This window comes from Protopterus annectens, chromosome 5.part0, assembly GCF_019279795.1.
Source record: "Protopterus annectens isolate FY-2018-M chromosome 5.part0, PAN1.0, whole genome shotgun sequence".
NCBI lineage: Eukaryota > Metazoa > Chordata > Ceratodontiformes > Protopteridae > Protopterus > Protopterus annectens.
Window position 1 is genome coordinate 1172795019 of NC_056735.1, and position 18100 is coordinate 1172813118.

Sequence of the window (18100 nt, forward strand, 5' to 3'; positions counted from 1 at the left end):
TCATGGAGCTCTGGCCCTAGAAATCACATCAAACTTAGAGTGCTCAGTAAAAGTATGTACAGAAGACCAAGCAGCAGCTTCCAAAATGTATCTAGCACGGAGACCCTTGAAAAGAGCTCCAGAAGAGCTAACTGCCTTAGCAGAAAAAACACAAAAAGTAGGAAGCTGCTTGCCATGTCCTGAAAAGTAACAAACAGTTGCTCAGATTCCCTAATATAGTTAGGCTTGTCTAAATACTATCTGAACTGTATATGCAAATCTAAAGAGGGGGGATGGATGGAAGGAAGGAAGACGAATGGTCTGATTAAAAAAAAAATGACTACTTTAGGCATAAAAGAAGGGTTGGCTCTAAAAGACAGCCTCTCTCTGTGAAAAAATAGAAAAGGAGAAACTGTCATAAGAGCTTGGAGTGCTACCAACAAGACAGTTTTCTATGTACAAATATTCAAAAAGGAAGAGGCTGCTGGTTCTAAAGGTGGTTAAGCCAATTTCTCAAAAAACAAGTTAAGGTTCCAAGAAGGAGAAATTGTTTTTCTTGAATGACTAACATGGATGCCTCTTAGATGTTTAACCTCAAACTTAGAAGGAAGTGGTGGACCCAGAGGCAGGCAAGCAGAAATGGCTGGCAAATCAGCCTTAACAGAAAAATATGCCACACCAGAGCAGAGCAACACACACAAAGAATGAATGGCAAGAAAATCTAATAAAACAGGATCCTATTCATTGTTGTGACACCAACAAGAAAATCTTTTTCACTCTGCAACACAAGATTTTCTAGAACTGGGTTTTCTGTCCTTTTGCAAAACCCAAAGAACACCCTCAGAAAACTGGTGTCAAAAAGTGATCAAACTTCTGTCACCCACAGGGTCAACGCTAGGGTTAGAAGGTAAAAGTGGATTATGGAAGTCCCCAAATACAGTTTGTCAAAAAATGCCCCGTGTGAGGCAATCCATCCTGTGGGGTAACCTGCGATGACTGCCTCTGGCCAGATGAAAACGGAGGAGGAAACCAGTGCTAGTTGTGTCAAAAGGGAGTCAACAACAAGATTTTGGGCTGGTCTCACATGATCTTGTGTAGGACTTTTGGGAACAGCGGAGGGGGATAAGCATACACGAACAAGTCTCTCCAAGAAAAATACATGACATCTACTTTTCAAGCTAGAGGACTTGGCAATGTGAACAGTATCTGGGGAGTTGTCTCTTCTGAGGTGAGGCAAAATGATCTACCTGATAAATATTCCACAGATGGGCAATGTCCGGGGGAACCTGTTTGTGAAGCTTCCTTCATGAGGTTCTGCCCCGGATATTCTCAGATTGCCTGCCACAGCACTGTGTTCTGAGGTAATATAAACTGCTTAAACAATCAAGAGATGTTGGATGGCAAAATCCCATGCTACAACAACTAGCCTAAGACTTTGTTTCCCACTTATTGTACCATGTGACAGTGGTGTTGTCTGTGAAAACTCTGAATGGCCCGAAAGTCCAATGGTAATGCAGAGCTTGAATAGCCAAGGTAACAGCTATTACTTCATGGATGCTGATGCTCCTTCACCTCCTGTGGAGGCCAGACCCCCTAGACCCTGATGCTGTTGGAACAAGCCTCCCAGGAAAGGTCTGAATCATCCATAAACAGCCCGTGTGTAAGGGAATGTAAACAAAAAGGAAGGCCTAGATTCTGAACTATCTGGTGGGTCCATCTCAGAATGTCTTTCCTTAGGCAAGGCAACAGAAGAATGTGAAAGGCCACAGGGTGACCACGTTGCAGCCAAATTGTCCTCATATACCACTGGAACTTCCTCATATGACGTCTGGCAAAAGAACTATTGGAATAATCAATGCCATGAATCCTAGGGATCTCAGAAACTGTCTTGCAAGGGGAGAAGTGACTGAAAGTTTTCAAGTAGAGGACACTGGGAGGAGAGAGAAAAGCCATCATAGTAAGGGTCTGAATCCTTCACTTCAAGAAAATCTGGTCTTGAGAGGAGTTGGAATTGAATTTTTGAGACAGAGTGAAACACACTACAAAAAAGCATAGTGAATTCTAGGTCCTGCAAAAGAAGCAGCAGATAGATGGCCTGCATGACAAGGCAGTCCAGAGAGGGAATAATTTGAACAATGTAGAAACTGAAAAAGGTTATTGACCAGGGCTAGACATCTGGTACAAACTCTTGGTGTAGAAGAAAAGTACAGTTGTGTACCTACCATAAATGTAGATTTTCGAGTGTATTCACTGTTGCAGTCATTACTCTTGGGTTATCCTGCTGGCAGGCTACCTGCAGTCAGCCAGAATTCCAAAGTCTAGATCCGGCGTCGGTTGCGGTCGCCTCCTCCCTGACGTTAGTGCGCCAGGGGTATAAAAGATGCAGCCGACGCCATTTTCTTCAGTTTTTCTTGCCCCGGATGTCAGGTGCCCCCAAAAAGGTAGGCTAAAAAATTATGCCAATAATTATGCATGCAGAAAAATAAACATTTCCTTCATCTATAAGCAAATACACCACATAGGTTGTATAAAATAGAGAAGTATAGGTAAGTCCCAGCAAAGAAAAGGGGGATGGTGGGTGGGTAACCTGGACTGCAACAGTGAATACACTCGAACATCTACATTTATGGTAGGTACACAACTGTACTATGTTCATTGTGTTTCACTGATGCAGTCATTACTCTTGGGTTGAATCTGAAAGCTGAGGTTGGGTGGCTGAGCCTAAATAGGATTAAGAGAGGCTATAAGGCCTTGCAGAACTGCAGAGGCGAAGCCTGCTCTGGATTTAGAGTAGAGAGGTAAATGGTAGTGTTTTGTAAAAGTGTGCACTGAACTCCAAGTTGCAGCCTCTAAAATATCTTTGGTTGGTACTCCTCTGAGAAAGGCTGCTTAAGTGGCTGCTGCCCTGGTAGAATGAGGCCTAATGCCCTTGGGCACTGATTTGCCATGTTGTGAGTAGCAGAAACAAATGCAGTGGCCTATCTATTTTGAAATAGTCTGTTTTGAGATAGGTTTTCCTTGAGATCCTGCAGCATATGCCACTAAAAGTTGCTCAGTTTTTCTGAAAGCTTTAGTTCTGTCCACGTAGAAGCGTAGTTGTCTGTGTATGTCCAAGGAATGAAGAAGTCTCTCACCCTTATTCTGTGGGTTTGGATAAAAGGTAGGTAAATGAATGGTTTGGTTAAGGGCCACACTGGACACTACCTTAGGTATAAATGTTGGGTTCGCCCTTAGGGAAACCCTGTCTGGATGGAAAACGATGAAAGGTTCCACAGCCATGAGTGCCTGTAACTCTGAGACTCGTCTTGCAGAGGTTATTGCTAGGAGCAGAGCTGTTTTCCAAGATAAAAACTTTATATCAGCTGTATTGGCTGGCTTAAAAGGCGGCAGTGTGAGCTTTTCCTCTGAGAAAGGCTGCTGAAGTGGCTGCTGCCCTGGTAGAATGAGGCCTAATGCCCTTGGGCACTGATTTGCCATGTTGTGAGTAGCAGAAACAAATGCAGTGGCCTATCTATTTTGAAATAGTCTGTTTTGAGATAGGTTTTCCTTGAGATCCTGCAGCATATGCCACTAAAAGTTGCTCAGTTTTTCTGAAAGCTTTAGTTCTGTCCACGTAGAAGCGTAGTTGTCTGTGTATGTCCAAGGAATGAAGAAGTCTCTCACCCTTATTCTGTGGGTTTGGATAAAAGGTAGGTAAATGAATGGTTTGGTTAAGGGCCACACTGGACACTACCTTAGGTATAAATGTTGGGTTCGTCCTTAGGGAAACCCTGTCTGGATGGAAAACGATGAAAGGTTCCACAGCCATGAGTGCCTGTAACTCTGAGACTCGTCTTGCAGAGGTTATTGCTAGGAGCAGAGCTGTTTTCCAAGATAAAAACTTTATATCAGCTGTATTGGCTGGCTTAAAAGGCGGCAGTGTGAGCTTTTCCAAGACATAGTTGAGGTCCCATGCAGGTATTGGGGCTCTCCTTGGAGGTCTTATGTTTTTGGCCCCTCTGAGGTACTGCCTTAGTAATGGATGGGACAAAATAGGAGGTTCCGTATTGTAATGAGCTGAAATGGCACAGGCATGAATTTTAATTGATGAAAAGGATAGGCCTTTGTCCAGCATCTCAGTTAGGTATTGTAAAATCTGAGGAATATTTGGAACAGATGTGTCGGGGTGTGCCTAGTTCCAAGCACAGAATCTTTTCCATTTTTCTACATAAGATTTTCTGGTACTGGGCCTCCTGGCCTCCAAAATAACATCCATCACTGCTTTAGAGAGAGGTGTGTTTTGAATGGTTACATTATCCGCCATGCTGCCAGATTTAGGGTCCTGAGTTGGCTGTGCAGTATCTGATTGTTTCGCTGGGTCAGTAAGTGAGGAATTAGAGGCAATGTCCAGGCTGGGCCTTGAGACAAGCTTTTTAGGATTGGGTACCAGTGCTGGCGTGGCCAGTCTGGGGCAACAAGAATCATTCTTGGCTTCTCTTGTCTGACCTTTAGGAGTACCTTGGGGAGGAGAGGCAGAGGAGGAAAGGCATATACTGTTAGACTTTTCCAACTGAATGACAGAGCATCCACTTTCCATGCTCGCTTGTGATAAGTCCTTGTGCAGAAATTCTGTAGTTGGCAGTTGTGAGGGGAGGCAAATAGATCTATGTCTGGGCATCCCCATTCCTTTGTTATCATGCTGAAGACTTGTGGATCCAGTTTCCACTCGTGTGGATCCGTGAGGCTCCTGCTCCTGCTTAGGTCGTCTGCCAGAATATTGTTCTTTCCTGGCAGGAATTGTGCTTGCAGGTGTACTTGATAAGTCAATGCTGTGTCCCACAAAGTCATGGCTTGTCTGCATAGGGGGTAGGAATGTGTGCCTCCCTGCTTGTTTATGTACCACATGACTGTAGTATTGTCCGTCCTTATCAGTAGTTGTCTTGGATGGAGTAGATCCTTGAAAGCTGTCAGGGCATTCTGAACAGCTAGCATCTCTTTTTGATTGATATGTAGATGCATTTGGCTTGTGGACCATGTGCCCTGAATACATTTTCCTGTCATGTGTGCTCCCCAGGCATAATCTGATGCATCTGTTGTTACTGACTGCCTGGCTGTGGGTAGAGTGAATGGCTGTCCCTTGTTGAGGTGACAGGCATGTGCCCACCATCGAAACTCCTGCTGCAGGCAAGGAATGAGGGTAACTAATGCTTTCAGGCTTTGAGAATGTTGAATCCAGACACTTTTTAGGTACCACTGAAGTTTCCTCATATGCAGTCTGGCATATGGAATTAGCAGAATGCAGGATGCCATGAAGCCCAAAGCCTGCAGAATTTTTCTTGAAGATAACTGGGTCTTTGTTGCCAACATTTTGAAGTAAGAAGTTAGTTGCCTTTGTTTGTCTGGCGTGAGATAAGCCATCTGGGCAGTTGTATTTAAGCTTGCACCCAGGAATATTATCTCTTGAGAGGGTACTAGTTTTGATTTCCTTTCATTTATTGTGTACCCTAGGCAAATTAATAATCTTTTTACGAATGCCAGATGCTTTAGTAGAGTGTTCTTGTTCTCTGCTTGAATAAGGCAGTTGTCCAAGTAAGGATATATTTGAATTCTTCTTTGTCTGCAAAATGCAATTATTGGTGCCAGGCATTTTGTGAAGACCCTGGGCGCAGTAGATAAGCCAAAGGGCAGTGCAGAGAATTGGTAGTGCATTGAGCCAGCTATGAATCTGAGGTATCTTCTGCAAGATTGTCTGATTGGAATATGCAGGTATGCCTCTTTTAGGTCCAAAGTTACAAGCCAAGCTTTCTTGCCCAGCATGGGCAGAAGCTGCTGCAGAGTTAACATTTTGAATTTTGCAACGCCCAGAAATGTATTTAGAAAAGACAGGTCCAGTATTAGTCTCCAGGCTTTGTCCTTTCTGGGTACCAAGAAAAGTCTTGAGTAAAATCCTTGTCCCTGCTCTTGCTGTGGTACTCGCTGAATGGCCCTCATGTTCATAAGGGACGAAACTTGTTTTTGTGCCTCTGCCCATTGATTGCTTGGCAGGTTTGGCATACCTCTTGCCTTTGGCAGGTTGTGAAAGTGGAACCTGTAGCCCTGGGAAACTATATTCAATGCCCATTTGTCCTGGGTGATCATTTGCCAATTTTGAAAGAAAAGTGCTAGTTTTTCCCCTAAGGGGGCTGCAAGAAGATAAGTGCTTGGTGCTGGCAGAGGTAAGTCATTGGGACTGTTTCCTGTATGGCTGTGCTTTGTCTTCTCCACTTTTGGAGGTAGAAGCGCCCCACTGTTTAGGCCTGTATGAGCCCTGGGGCTGGGATCTGCCTCTGGGACGTCTGTATCTGCCTCTTTGTGGCCTGTCCGACACTGGAAAGGACCAATTCTTTGTAGGCCAGTTCCTGCTAAATCTTGGCTGAACCTGTAAAAAATCCTTTACTGTTTGCATAGATTTCACTTTGTCCTCCATTTTCTTCAAAACCTCCTCTGCTTTAACACCAAATAAAGTATCATGCTGTAATGGAGCATCTAATAATTTTGCTTTAACATGATCAGGCAGATTTTGTTCCTTTAACCAAGCATGCCTCCTAATGACAGAACCCTTAACTGCAGCCCTGCAGGAGGCCTCCAGAGAATCAAAACCACATTGCAAAGTATGCTTTCCCACTTGTTCAGGTGCATGCAATAAATCCTGCATTTCCTTATTTTCTGCACAATCAGAATGGGCCAGCATTTTCTGTTTTAACAGTGACATTAAGTATTGCTGATATTTAATCATATGAAATTGACAATTTAAAGCTCTCACAGCCAAAGTAGCAGAAGTGTAAACCTTTTTCCCCAATTTGTCTAGTGCCCTTGAATCCCTGTCAGAAGAGATAGGGTTTTTTGCAGTAGCAGCCTTAACCCCTTTGGGACCCTGAGAAATAGTTTCTGGGTCAGCAGCAGGGTTTTTATAAAGAAATTTATGTGAATCAGGAACCCTGTAGTATCGGTCTGATTTAACAGGAGCTGGAGGTAAGGAGTCTGGAGAGAGGCCAAACTCTGAAAATACATCTTCTACAATGTCTAGCAAAGGGGGACTAGCAAGAGGTCTGTGCTGAGGAAGTAAAAGAAAATCTCTAAGCCTTTTCTTTGATTCTGAGTAATCTTGGCTTTCCCAGTGGAAGTGCTCCCTCATGGTATTGCAGGGTTTCCCCAAAAGAATAATTCTCAGGAGGAGAGGCTGAAGGAATGGATTCTTCAGCATCAGAATCCTCATAGGGAGGAAGAGAGTATTCCTGTACGAGAGTATTCCTGTACAGAAGAGGAGTCAGAGGAAATGGAAACCTGATCTGAAGAGACATAGTCTGTCTCTTGCCTAGGCCTCTTATCAGGAGGGGGATGGGAACCCCTGATCAAGGTAATAAGGTCTTCGGCCACTTTGAGCATCTGTTTCTTAGGCATGGAAGTTTGTCCTGGAGAATGCTGTACTTGTTTCTTTGTCTTTAAAGCTGCTTTAGTCTTTGCTTTAGAAGCTGAAGTAGGCTTTACATATAGCTGTGTAGGTCTGAAAACACCCTCAGAAGCCGATGCCTGCTCAGCGGCTCCAGACCCATCTGAGGGAATGATTTCCGAATGTCCAATACCTTGAGTATCCAGAGGCCTAGCTGGCTCCACGTGGGAGTCGTCAGCAGCCTGTGGCTCTGAGGTAGCGGACGTCAGGGGCTGCGAAAGCACCTCACTGAGAACCGGCGACTGGCTTAGCGGAAGCCTCGTCATTGGTTTTGGATCTCGGATGCCTGTCCTTCTCTTTTACCTTGCGTTTTTTAGAAACTCCAGTCGTCAGCTGTTCCGACAACATTATATAATTGAATTTTAGGCCAAAGTAATAAAAAGCAAAATCAAACAGACGCTTAATAGTGCGTTGGTTGAATCTAGCACAAAACCGACAGCTAGCAAAGTTATGATCAGGGCCTAGGCAAGGAATACAGTAAGAATGAAAATCCTTATGAGGTATTTGCTTCCCACAAGAAATACAATTGTTAACTTTTTCTGACATCGGTCTGGAGTAAGAAAAAAGTTTCCCCAACGGGGTACTTAGCTTTAATGAAGACTTCGGATCTGAAATTCGTCTGTGAAAATCTCAGGAGTCGGCCGACCGGCACTTGCAAACTGCTTTTGCTTCGGGCACCGCGCGGCAGGAAAGACTGAAGAAAATGGCGTCGGCTGCATCTTTTATACCCCTGGCACACTGACATCAGGAAGGAGGCGACAGCAACTGACGCCGGACCTAGACTTTGGAATTCTGGCAGACTGTGGGTAGCCTGCCAGTAGGATAACCCAAGAGTAATGACTGCAACAGTGAAACCTGGTGAACATCAAAAGGCAAAGCAGAGAACTAATAATTTAAGGAAGAAGCACAAAATAATAAATACTTCCTGGACAGAGAGAGATAGATGTATCCTTCCAGTCCAGAGACACTAGAAAGGCCTGAGGAAGTAGATTGAACAAAGATTGAAGAGACAGCATTTTGAAGTAAGAAACTTTTTAGAATGGTATTGAGAAATGAGAAGTCTAAACAGGCCTCCAACAGTCCTCTTTCCTGTGTGGCAAAATATCCTGGAGTAGAAACCTGTACACCCCTTTGGCATGAAGGCACTGTCTGAATAGTACCTTGAGCCAGGATATCTTGAAGAAGAGGAAGAAAATGAGGCAACTGGCAAGGAGGGGGTTGAGAATTCCCTGAAAAAGGAGGAAGAGATTTCTACTCCATGAAATAACCACTGTGAATGACTGATAGAACCCAAGATTCTGTGGTGATTTGCTGCCAGATGTGAAAAGACAGAGTTAACCTTTGTGAAAGAGATATCTGGCCAAGGGCAAGCGAAACAGGACAGTCAAATAGAGGCTGACTTGTGCAAAAAGGAAGACTTCTGTTCTCTGGAACCTTGACCATGTTTCTCAGAAAAAAAAACTCTCTTTGAAGGTCTTTTGCTTATTAAAGGCAGTTTATGTTGCTTACTCACAAAATGTGCTAAGAGGGGCAATTCCTCTGGTATTTAGGAATGGATAAAAGGAACGTGTTTGAGGTCTTGCATGACCTTCCTTTTATCTTTCATATGTTTAAAAAGATCAGCAGTGGAAACAAACATATTTTGAGTATCTAAAGGAAGGTCCAATAATTTCACCTTCACATCTTCAGGGAGAGACTGCAGCCTAAGCCAGGAATACATCCTAATGAATGACCCTGATGCAGCCTCATAACTGCATTTGATGGAATGATGAGCTACTTGGGATGCAGAACCCAGCAAAGAAAGGTTCAAGTCTTAGAATCAGAATCAGGCATGTCAGCCAACACCCCCCCCCAAAGTTTGGCAAGAAGGGCAAGCACATACCTAAGCATAGATGTCCAGTAATTGATTGCCCTGAAAGCTAAGGTAGCAGAGATACACACCTTTTCTGTACTTATCCATCTTATCCATAGCTCTACTATCTTTGTCTGAAGGTAAGAGTCTGGAAGAAGCAAACAGTTTAGCAGGTTTTCTGTTGAGCAGGAAATGTCAGGAGAGTCCTAGTAGGGATTCTTGTACAAAAATTTCTGAGCCACAGGACCCTTATAGAACCTGTCCATTTTTTTTTTCAGGAAAATGGGGCCGAGACTCAAGGGCTTGGGAACAGGCCAAGTGTCTAGAAGAGCTTCCAAAACAGGAGGAACTGCAGAGGGTCTCAGAATGTCCGTCTGTAAAAGATCTCATCTCTTCTGGATGTCAGACATCTGGGAACTTTCCAAATGAAAATACTCCATCATTTTAACAATGCTGTCTCCAAAAGAAAGCTCTTCAACTAGGGAGTAAGGGTAAGGGCATAATCAGATCCATATCCAAAGGATAGTGAATCTGGGAGGGATAAGCCAAATATTCTTCTCCAGGATGCAAATCCTCATCTTCATAAGAAGAAACAGAATTCTTAGGTCATTTAGAGGAGTGCAAGAAGAAAGAAAACCAACAGGACAATGTGTTAACAAACCTTTTTGAGGTTTTAAAGCCATAAAGACTTTGAAAAGACCTTGGTTGAAATCTTCCCACTACTTATGGGGGTCCTTAGCAACAGCAGTCAAGTGCCTAGCCTGTTTCCTTTGAACAGGAACCTCAGCCTTGACAAACTTAGGAGGTTCTAAACCCTGCCTGACCTCTATAACAGAATCAGGTATTTCCTTCCTGACAAGTACTTGAGAAATCCCCACAGACCCTTAAGAAATTACTAACTATGGTTCCTCCTTCTCATCCATAGTGGACGTCGGCTAACCATCAAAGGATGTGCAAATGGGGTGTCAACCTCCAACAGGGTCACGACAGAAGAGACCAGGTGTTGGAACCACATGGTCCTAGAGCTCTTCATCTGACCCTACAGAGAAATCTGGCAGAGGCTAGACAGCAGAAATTTCCAATCACAACTTTTTCGGACTACTTTTTTGAATGAAGCCTGACATCGGGATGGGTGGATTCAGAAGCCATAGCCCCTTGAGCAAGCAACAGCAACTGCTGATTCTCTAGATATAGACAAAAGGGAAAAGAAAAGTTGTCAGGGTCTTAGGAATAAATGCTTGTCAAATGTCACACTGTTTGTGGTTGTGGTCTGCATCCCTAACAAAAAGAGTTACTTCTTGTGTCTATCCTTATGGGGAATCTGCCTCCCACACTCGCATTTCCCCTTTCAGGATGACATGTACCTTCAATAAAACCCACAATGAGAAACAAAGAGAAAGACACTCCAACAGGCTACTTATCTGTCCTACTCTTGTAGCTGATACAAGACGAATGACTTTCAGAACACGTTCAAAGCACAGAACTCAGACTGGTGGCAAAGATGTTCTGAGAATATGGCATTTGCACATCACTTATGCATCTTACACCTCGGACGTAGGACATACATCTGACCTATGTTGCTTGGAGGGGCCCAGGTCTTTGGTATGCTGACTGGATGTATGGCTATCCATGGCAGGATATCACTACTGTAAGGAATACTGCAACAGTGATTGAAGGAAGGAAATCGTACTTGTATAACCTATTTGTAATCATATGGCAATCGGTGCTTCTTACCATTTTTATTGTATTATTGACCATGCACAAGGTCAAGTGAAACTGTGTATTTGTTGCTTTGTGTTTTGAAACATTCTTGAAATCAGCACTGGAGACCACAATGTCTGTAGTAGAGTAAGCATTAACCAAGGCTTTTTTCCAGAAAACAATTCATCACCTGATCACAAAAGATAAATCAGACAATATGCTTAGGAACAAAAGAAAACAGCTAGTCCATTTCCTAAAAATCACACACGTGTTTCACATAAAACCTGAGTTTAAGTTTTTTTGCACATCTACTTTGTGAATATTTCCCTCGGTTTAAAATAGGGAGATGAATCAACTAGCTCAAGTACAGCTCAGAAACCATTTCAGAGAAGAAACATGGGTTTGTCCTCAGAGATATTCAGTCCTTGTGAAAGAAAAGCTATAGTTAAAATGATGTCCACCAAACAAAGTAAATTCTAAGCAACCTGCTTCAACACCACTAAGCAAATGGCCTGAAATAGAAAAGGATGCTTGACCATCATGAAATTCCAGTTCCACAGAAGGGAGGTCATCAAAACAGGATGGCATAGCAGTACTCTTTTAAAATGACCAGCCAAATGCTGGGCCACAATCCTTCTCTTCACAAGGTTATAACAGATGCAAGCAGCAAGCACATACATTCTGGTCACAGAACTGATGCCCAAACTGAACTAGACGGTTGACATACCCCACGAAAGAGCCAGCACAATGGAATACATTCCTCAAAATGGGAGACAAAACAGTGCCTCCTCCACCTAGGCAAAGCCCTGGCACTGTCTTGAATCTTCCCTATTTGAAGATGAGTTGAACACCTGCAGGATCTGAATTGCCAGACCTAGGATGCAACTTATCCTGCAATTTATGGCACTTGTGGCAAAAATTCTCACAAATTCCTGGGACTACAAGTAGGGCCCTCCCACTGGTCCCTAAGCAAAGAAATTTCAACCACTTTCACCTTTCTTGCCAAAAGGTAGGGCAGACTGACCTCTCTCTCTCGTATCATCACATGGCAAGTCTGTACTTCCTGACCTTGTGGCAGTGCTTGAAGTCATGCTGTTCCCCAGTAACAAAGACTTATCTGACTTGCATCTTTGGATCAAATATAAGATTTCTTCTGAATTAACACTCCAGTACTTTGACTCAAGCTGAGGAAGTAGCAAACAAGCATAAATACTAAGCAAACAAAAGCATGAGCACACCTACAAACTATTTAAGAGAAAAATATTCTTTAAATGATCCTAGCACTGATAGTTCAGTTCCATTCACATTATCATAGTGAAACACAATGAAATCATAACTGTATTGAGTCAAGAAACTAAGATGCATATCATAAATCACTATAACTGCATGTGGACCTTTTATAAAGAATTTCAAATACAAGTTTTTTTTTTTCAAGTACTGCTTCAGATCTTTTGCTGAAAAAAAAAAAATAGACTCACCAATTTTCACAGAACTGTGTATCGATCTTTCAAGAAGAGCTACAAATGGGACAAGAACAGAAGCCTCAACTAATGGGCTTGCTTGTCCATGGACAGAGGCAGAAGAGAGGTGACTACAAAGGAGTACGACACCTGTAATGTGCATAAGGGGCTCGGTGGAAGGAATTTTCAAATCAAACATGCCTGAAAGTCCGCACACTAAATGACCCAAAATGCTGGCCACGGCTTGTTTCACAAGGTCAGAACTGTCATTCAGTTGATCTCTGAAATGGACAAAAAACAGAAAAATATGAGCCATCAAAAAAAAAAAAAGTTTTAATTTATGTTACACTTTCATCTATCTATTCCCGAGAAAAGTCATCCACGTTCTCTAGAACATATTTGAAAGACTTGCATTAACTACCAAATCTTAAATTTCCATAAGAGACTGTAGATGTTTGTGCCTTCCTAGTGCAGGATATGGCTGAGCTAGATCTAATCAAGAATCGCTCTGCATTACTCAAACAATTTTTCTTCTTTTTATCTGCCTTAGGAATATCTATATATAATAAACATGCAAAGTCAGACCTTCCTCACTTCTGGATCAAAAACTGTACACCAGAAGGCAAATTTCATGCAAACACACTGAGACATGCCAGAGGCTACCCCAAGTAAGAAAACTGCTGCAGACACCTGAGGCATCCATATATGCTAAGATGATGCACACTTGTTCCAAACACTACAATACTGCTGTATGGCAGGCCAGTAAGCTTAGTGACCATTTTCTACACTAATGAATATAATCTGTTATGCAAAATAGTAACTATAAACGTAGTTATAACAGATTTATATTACCAGAGCAAAACAAATAGAACATCCTTTTCAAAGGGGCAGTGATGCAACTAAATCCTGTGTAGTCTTTGCAAAATGCTGTTTGGGCCAAAAATGGCAAAAATATCACACAAACTATAAAGATGGAAATTACCATGTGACTCGTTCAGTCCACCCATTTCCTTGTCTACTGGTTCAGCAGCTGATCATAAGAAACCAAGAGCTTGCTTCCTTCCACCTCTAGCCAGACCTGCTTCATGCTCTGAAAAAGCTCTCCCATGCAGCTGCTACTTCCTGTTAATGTACATTTTTACAGTGAACCACAGGCTGATATAAAACAGTAGCATGAGTGTCAACAGACAAACTCAGGGGCCCTTGAAATACATAAAGGGTAGGGGAGGGACAATTGCACACAGAGCAGCTACAACTGGGATCAGTCACTGGGCTACTGAGTGTCATCTGTCAGTCTTCTCATATCAGGTGTTATCTTGAAGTTTAGACCTTGAAGGGAGGATTGGTTAACTTACCTGTAACAAGGGTCCATCCAACTGGACGCTCCCAATCTTTAATGAAGACCAAGGAAGAAAAGCTTCATACATTTCAAGAGCACAATTAAACTAAAGACAGCAAAAGTGTTAGAGACAGGACAAATAAAGAATACAGACAGCAAGTATCACATCAAATTAGGTCGGCACAGAATTTCTTGAACAGTATTTCAAGGAACAGTTAAGGTTATACAATATACGGCCTACTATTATCGTTATTAATCTGCCATCCCCATTATATCGGTGTTAAAGAAGTCATCCACAAAAAGGGAGAACGGAACAATGAGGAAATGAAAAGAAAAGGAGGCTAAACAGGAACTGCATAAAGGGAAGACGTGTTCAGGATGAGATAGTCAAAAGATATAGATGTTTGTGACTAGTAAGAAGGAAACAAGATACCCTGCACTGGGCAGACATAGCATCCAGAAAACCATAACTTCGTAATCAAATGGGAATCTAAACATAGCTTACCTACCTGAAAAGGTCTAAAAACAGCATATCTAAATGCAAGGAGTATGTGCAACAAAAGTCCATAGTTCCATGGTGGACTGTCACGTACCAAACCACACATACTGGCTGTATGAAAAACATGACTCATACCCTTTATACTGAATTAAGTGTTTCCAGGTACACAATATATATAGTTAAGACTGCACTAGCCAAACAGCAGGAGTTGCTGCATTATTCATACAGGACAATGTTAGTTCTAAACTGAAGATCAAAATCAACCACCTGTATACAGGGTACAGACTCACACTTGTTATCAATGCAGACTGGTGCACAGAAAATCTTTACTGCAGGACATATTAACTAGATAAAAAACTTAAGATGGTACCTAGTAGTACAGTCAGCTGGACTGATGAATATATATATGATGACCTATTAAGCACGATTGATTACATTACTCATTTAAGCTAACAAAATAATGATGCTGAAACATTTTGAACTGGATAATATCCAGAAGCCCAGAAAATGTGCTTTTCCCACCTATGTAAGTGACTACCTGAATACATATCATACAAAGTACAGTTTTGTACCTACCATAAATGTAGATGTTCGAGTGCTAATACAGCTGCAGTAATCACAGATGGGTTCTCTGCCGTCAGACGGTCCCTCGGTCAGCTGAATTCCAAAGTCTAGGTCCTGCGTCGGTTGTTGTCGCTTTCTCTCCTGACGTCAGTGAGGCCGGAGTATATAAGACACAGCCGACGCCATGTTCTTTAGTCTTTCTTGCCCCAGATGTCAGGTGCCCCCAGAAGGAAGGCAATACATAAATTATGTTTATATATATATATACATGCAATGCAATATAATCCAAAATCAGTAGTTGCAAGCAAATAAACCATAGAAGGATAACCCAGTCAGGTTGTATGAAGAGGGTGTTAGGCCCCATGCCTTTACCAAGTGGGGAAGGAGGGAGGGAAACCTGTACTGCAGCTGTATTAGCACTCGAACATCTACATTTATGGTAGGTACAAAACTGTACTATGTTCATCGTGCATACAGCTGCAGTAATCACAGATGGGTAGAGTCCCAAAGCTGCGCACAGGGTGGTAGGTACTAGGAGGAACTGGGTTGAGCCAGAATGCCCTGCAACACAGCAGTGGCAAAGCCTGCTCTAGTTTTGGAATATAAAGGCAGGTGGTAGTGTTTTGAGAAGGTATGTACAGAACTCCAAGTGGCTGTCTCCAAAATATCTTTGGTAGGAACTCCTCTGAGGAAGGCTGTAGAGGTAGCTGTGGCCCTGGTGGAGTGTGATCTGATGCCTGTAGGAACAGATTTCCCATGATAGGAATAACAAAACCGTATGCAGTGGCCTATCCACTTAGAAATAGTCTGCTTGGTAACTGGCTTCCCTTGAGCCCCTACAGCATAGGACACAAAGAGTTGTTCTGATTTCCTGAAGGGCTTTGTTCTGTCCAAATAATAACGTAGCTGCCTATGGATGTCTAAAGAGTGTAGCAGCCTTTCCCCTTCGTTTTGAGGATTGGGGTAAAAGGTAGGTAGGTGTATGGCTTGACTTAAAGCTACCCTGGACACCACTTTAGGCATAAATGTTGGGTTGGTATGAAGGGAAACCCTGTCCTGATGGAAGATGAGAAATGGCTGCACCGCCATGAGGGCCTGCAGTTCCGAAACCCTACGAGCTGAAGTGATAGCCAGAAGGAAGGCTGTTTTCCAGGACAAATATTGCAAATCTGTTGAGGCAGCTGGTTCAAAAGGAGGCAATGTTAATTTTTCTAGTATGTAATTAAGATCCCAGGCTGGTATTGGTTGTTTCCTTGGTGGTCTTATATTCTTGGCCCCTCTGAGGAACTGTCGTAAGAGTGGGCGAGAAAATAAAGGAGGATCCGTGTTGAATTCTGCAGAAATGGCTGAGGCATGGATTTTTATGGAAGAAAATGAAAGTCCACTGTTCAGCAGCTCAGCTAGATACTGTAATACCTGAGGCAAGTTCAGTTTTCTAGGGTCCTGGCCTTTTTTCTCATTCCAAGAGCAAAACCGCTTCCATTTTGCAGAGTAAGCTTTTCTAGTAGATGGCCTTCTGGCCTCCAAAATGACATCCTGCACCTCCTTGGAGAGTAGGGTCTGTTGTGGTGTTAAGGAATTTTCCATGTAGCGAGATTGTTGTGTGCTGAGTCAGCAGAAGAGGCATTAGAGGCAGAGACCAGGGAGGAGTATGTGTTAGGCTCCTCAGGAGCGGGTACCAGTGTTGCCTTGGCCAATCTGGAGCAATCAGTATCATCTTCGGTCTGTCTGCTCTTGCTTTCAAAAGCACCTTGGGCAGAAGAGGCAGAGGTGGGAATGCATAAACTGTCCATGCTGTCCAACTGAATGAAAGGGCGTCCACTCTCCAGGCCTTTGGATGAAAGGTCCTCGAACAAAACTTTTCCAATTGAGGATTCCTGTGGGAGGCAAAAAGATCTATGTATGGCCTTCCCCACGCTTGGATTATCTCTGTAAACACCTGAGGATGCAACTTCCATTCGTGTGGATCTGTCATATTTCTGCTTAGATTGTCTGCCAACGTGTTTTCCAATCCTGGCAAGTACTGTGCTTGAAGTTCGATTTGCCATTCCAGAGCCAAGTTCCAAAGAGTCATGGCTAGTCTGCACAAGGGGTATGAATGTGTTCCTCCTTGTTTGTTTATGTACCACATTACTGTGGTGTTGTCTGTTCTTATCAGTAATTGTCCTGGATGTAGGAGGTCCTTGAAAGCTGTTATTGCATTTATTACTGCTAGCATTTCTTTTTGATTGATGTGAAGGTGCTTTTCCTTTTGGGTCCATTTGCCCTGAATGCACCGGTCTGTCATGTGCGCCCCCCAGGCGTAATCTGAGGCGTCTGTTGTGATGACTTGATTTGCTTGAGGCTTGCAGAATGGAAGACCTGTGTTTGCTTGACATGCTTGGGCCCACCACAGAAATTCCTTTTGCAGACATGGAAGTAGTGGTATTATTGTTTCCAAACTGTGGCTGTGTTGAGACCATAGGTTTTTTAGGTACCACTGAAGTTTCCTCATATGCAGCTTTGCACATGGGATTAAAAGAATGCAAGATGCCATGAAGCCCAGAGCCTGCAGGATTTTCCTTGCAGTAAGCCCGGTACATTTTGCTAGTATTTTGAAATACTGAGTTAGTTGCCCCTGTTTTTCTGGCGTAAGATAGGCCATCTGGGTGTTTGTGTCCAAGTTGGCACCCAGGAAAATTATTTTCTGAGATGGTGTTAGCCTGGATTTCTCTTTGTTGATTGTGTATCCCAGAGATTGCAGTAACCATGTTACATAAGCCAGATGTTCCAGAAGTATGTGCTTGCTGTCCGCTTGGATCAGGCAGTCATCCAAATAAGGGTAAATTTGTATCCCTTGAAGTCTGCAGTAGGCAATCACTGATGCCAGGCACTTTGTGAATACTCTGGGCGCAGTAGATAAGCCAAAGGGCAATGCAGAGAATTGATAGTGAATTGAACCTGCAAGAAATCTGAGGTATCTTCTGCAGCTTTGTCTGATTGGGACATGCAGGTATGCCTCCTTGAGGTCCAATGTTACCAGCCAGAACTCCTTGCCCAGCATGGGAAGAAGCTGTTGTAATGTGAGCATCTTGAATTTTGGTACGAGTAAAAATGTGTTTAGGATGGATAAGTCCAAAATGGGTCTCCAGTCGTTTCCTTTCCTTGGTACCAGAAAAAGTCTTGAATAAAAACCTTGACCTTGTTCGTGAGTAGGTACCTCTTGTATAGCTCTCATGCTTATGAGCTTTGAAATTTG

At 43.0% G+C, this 18100-nt stretch overlaps 1 protein-coding gene across 1 annotated transcript in view; it reads right to left on the minus strand.

The window, feature by feature from the left end:
• The window catches only part of ATR (ATR serine/threonine kinase), a 1835177-nt gene that overhangs the window by 1364274 nt on the left and 452803 nt on the right, over positions 1–18100 (minus strand). The window contains exon 10 of the mRNA XM_044071973.1: positions 12479–12741. Within this exon, the coding sequence (XP_043927908.1) occupies positions 12479–12741 (263 nt within the window). The remainder of the gene's footprint in view (positions 1–12478; positions 12742–18100) is intronic.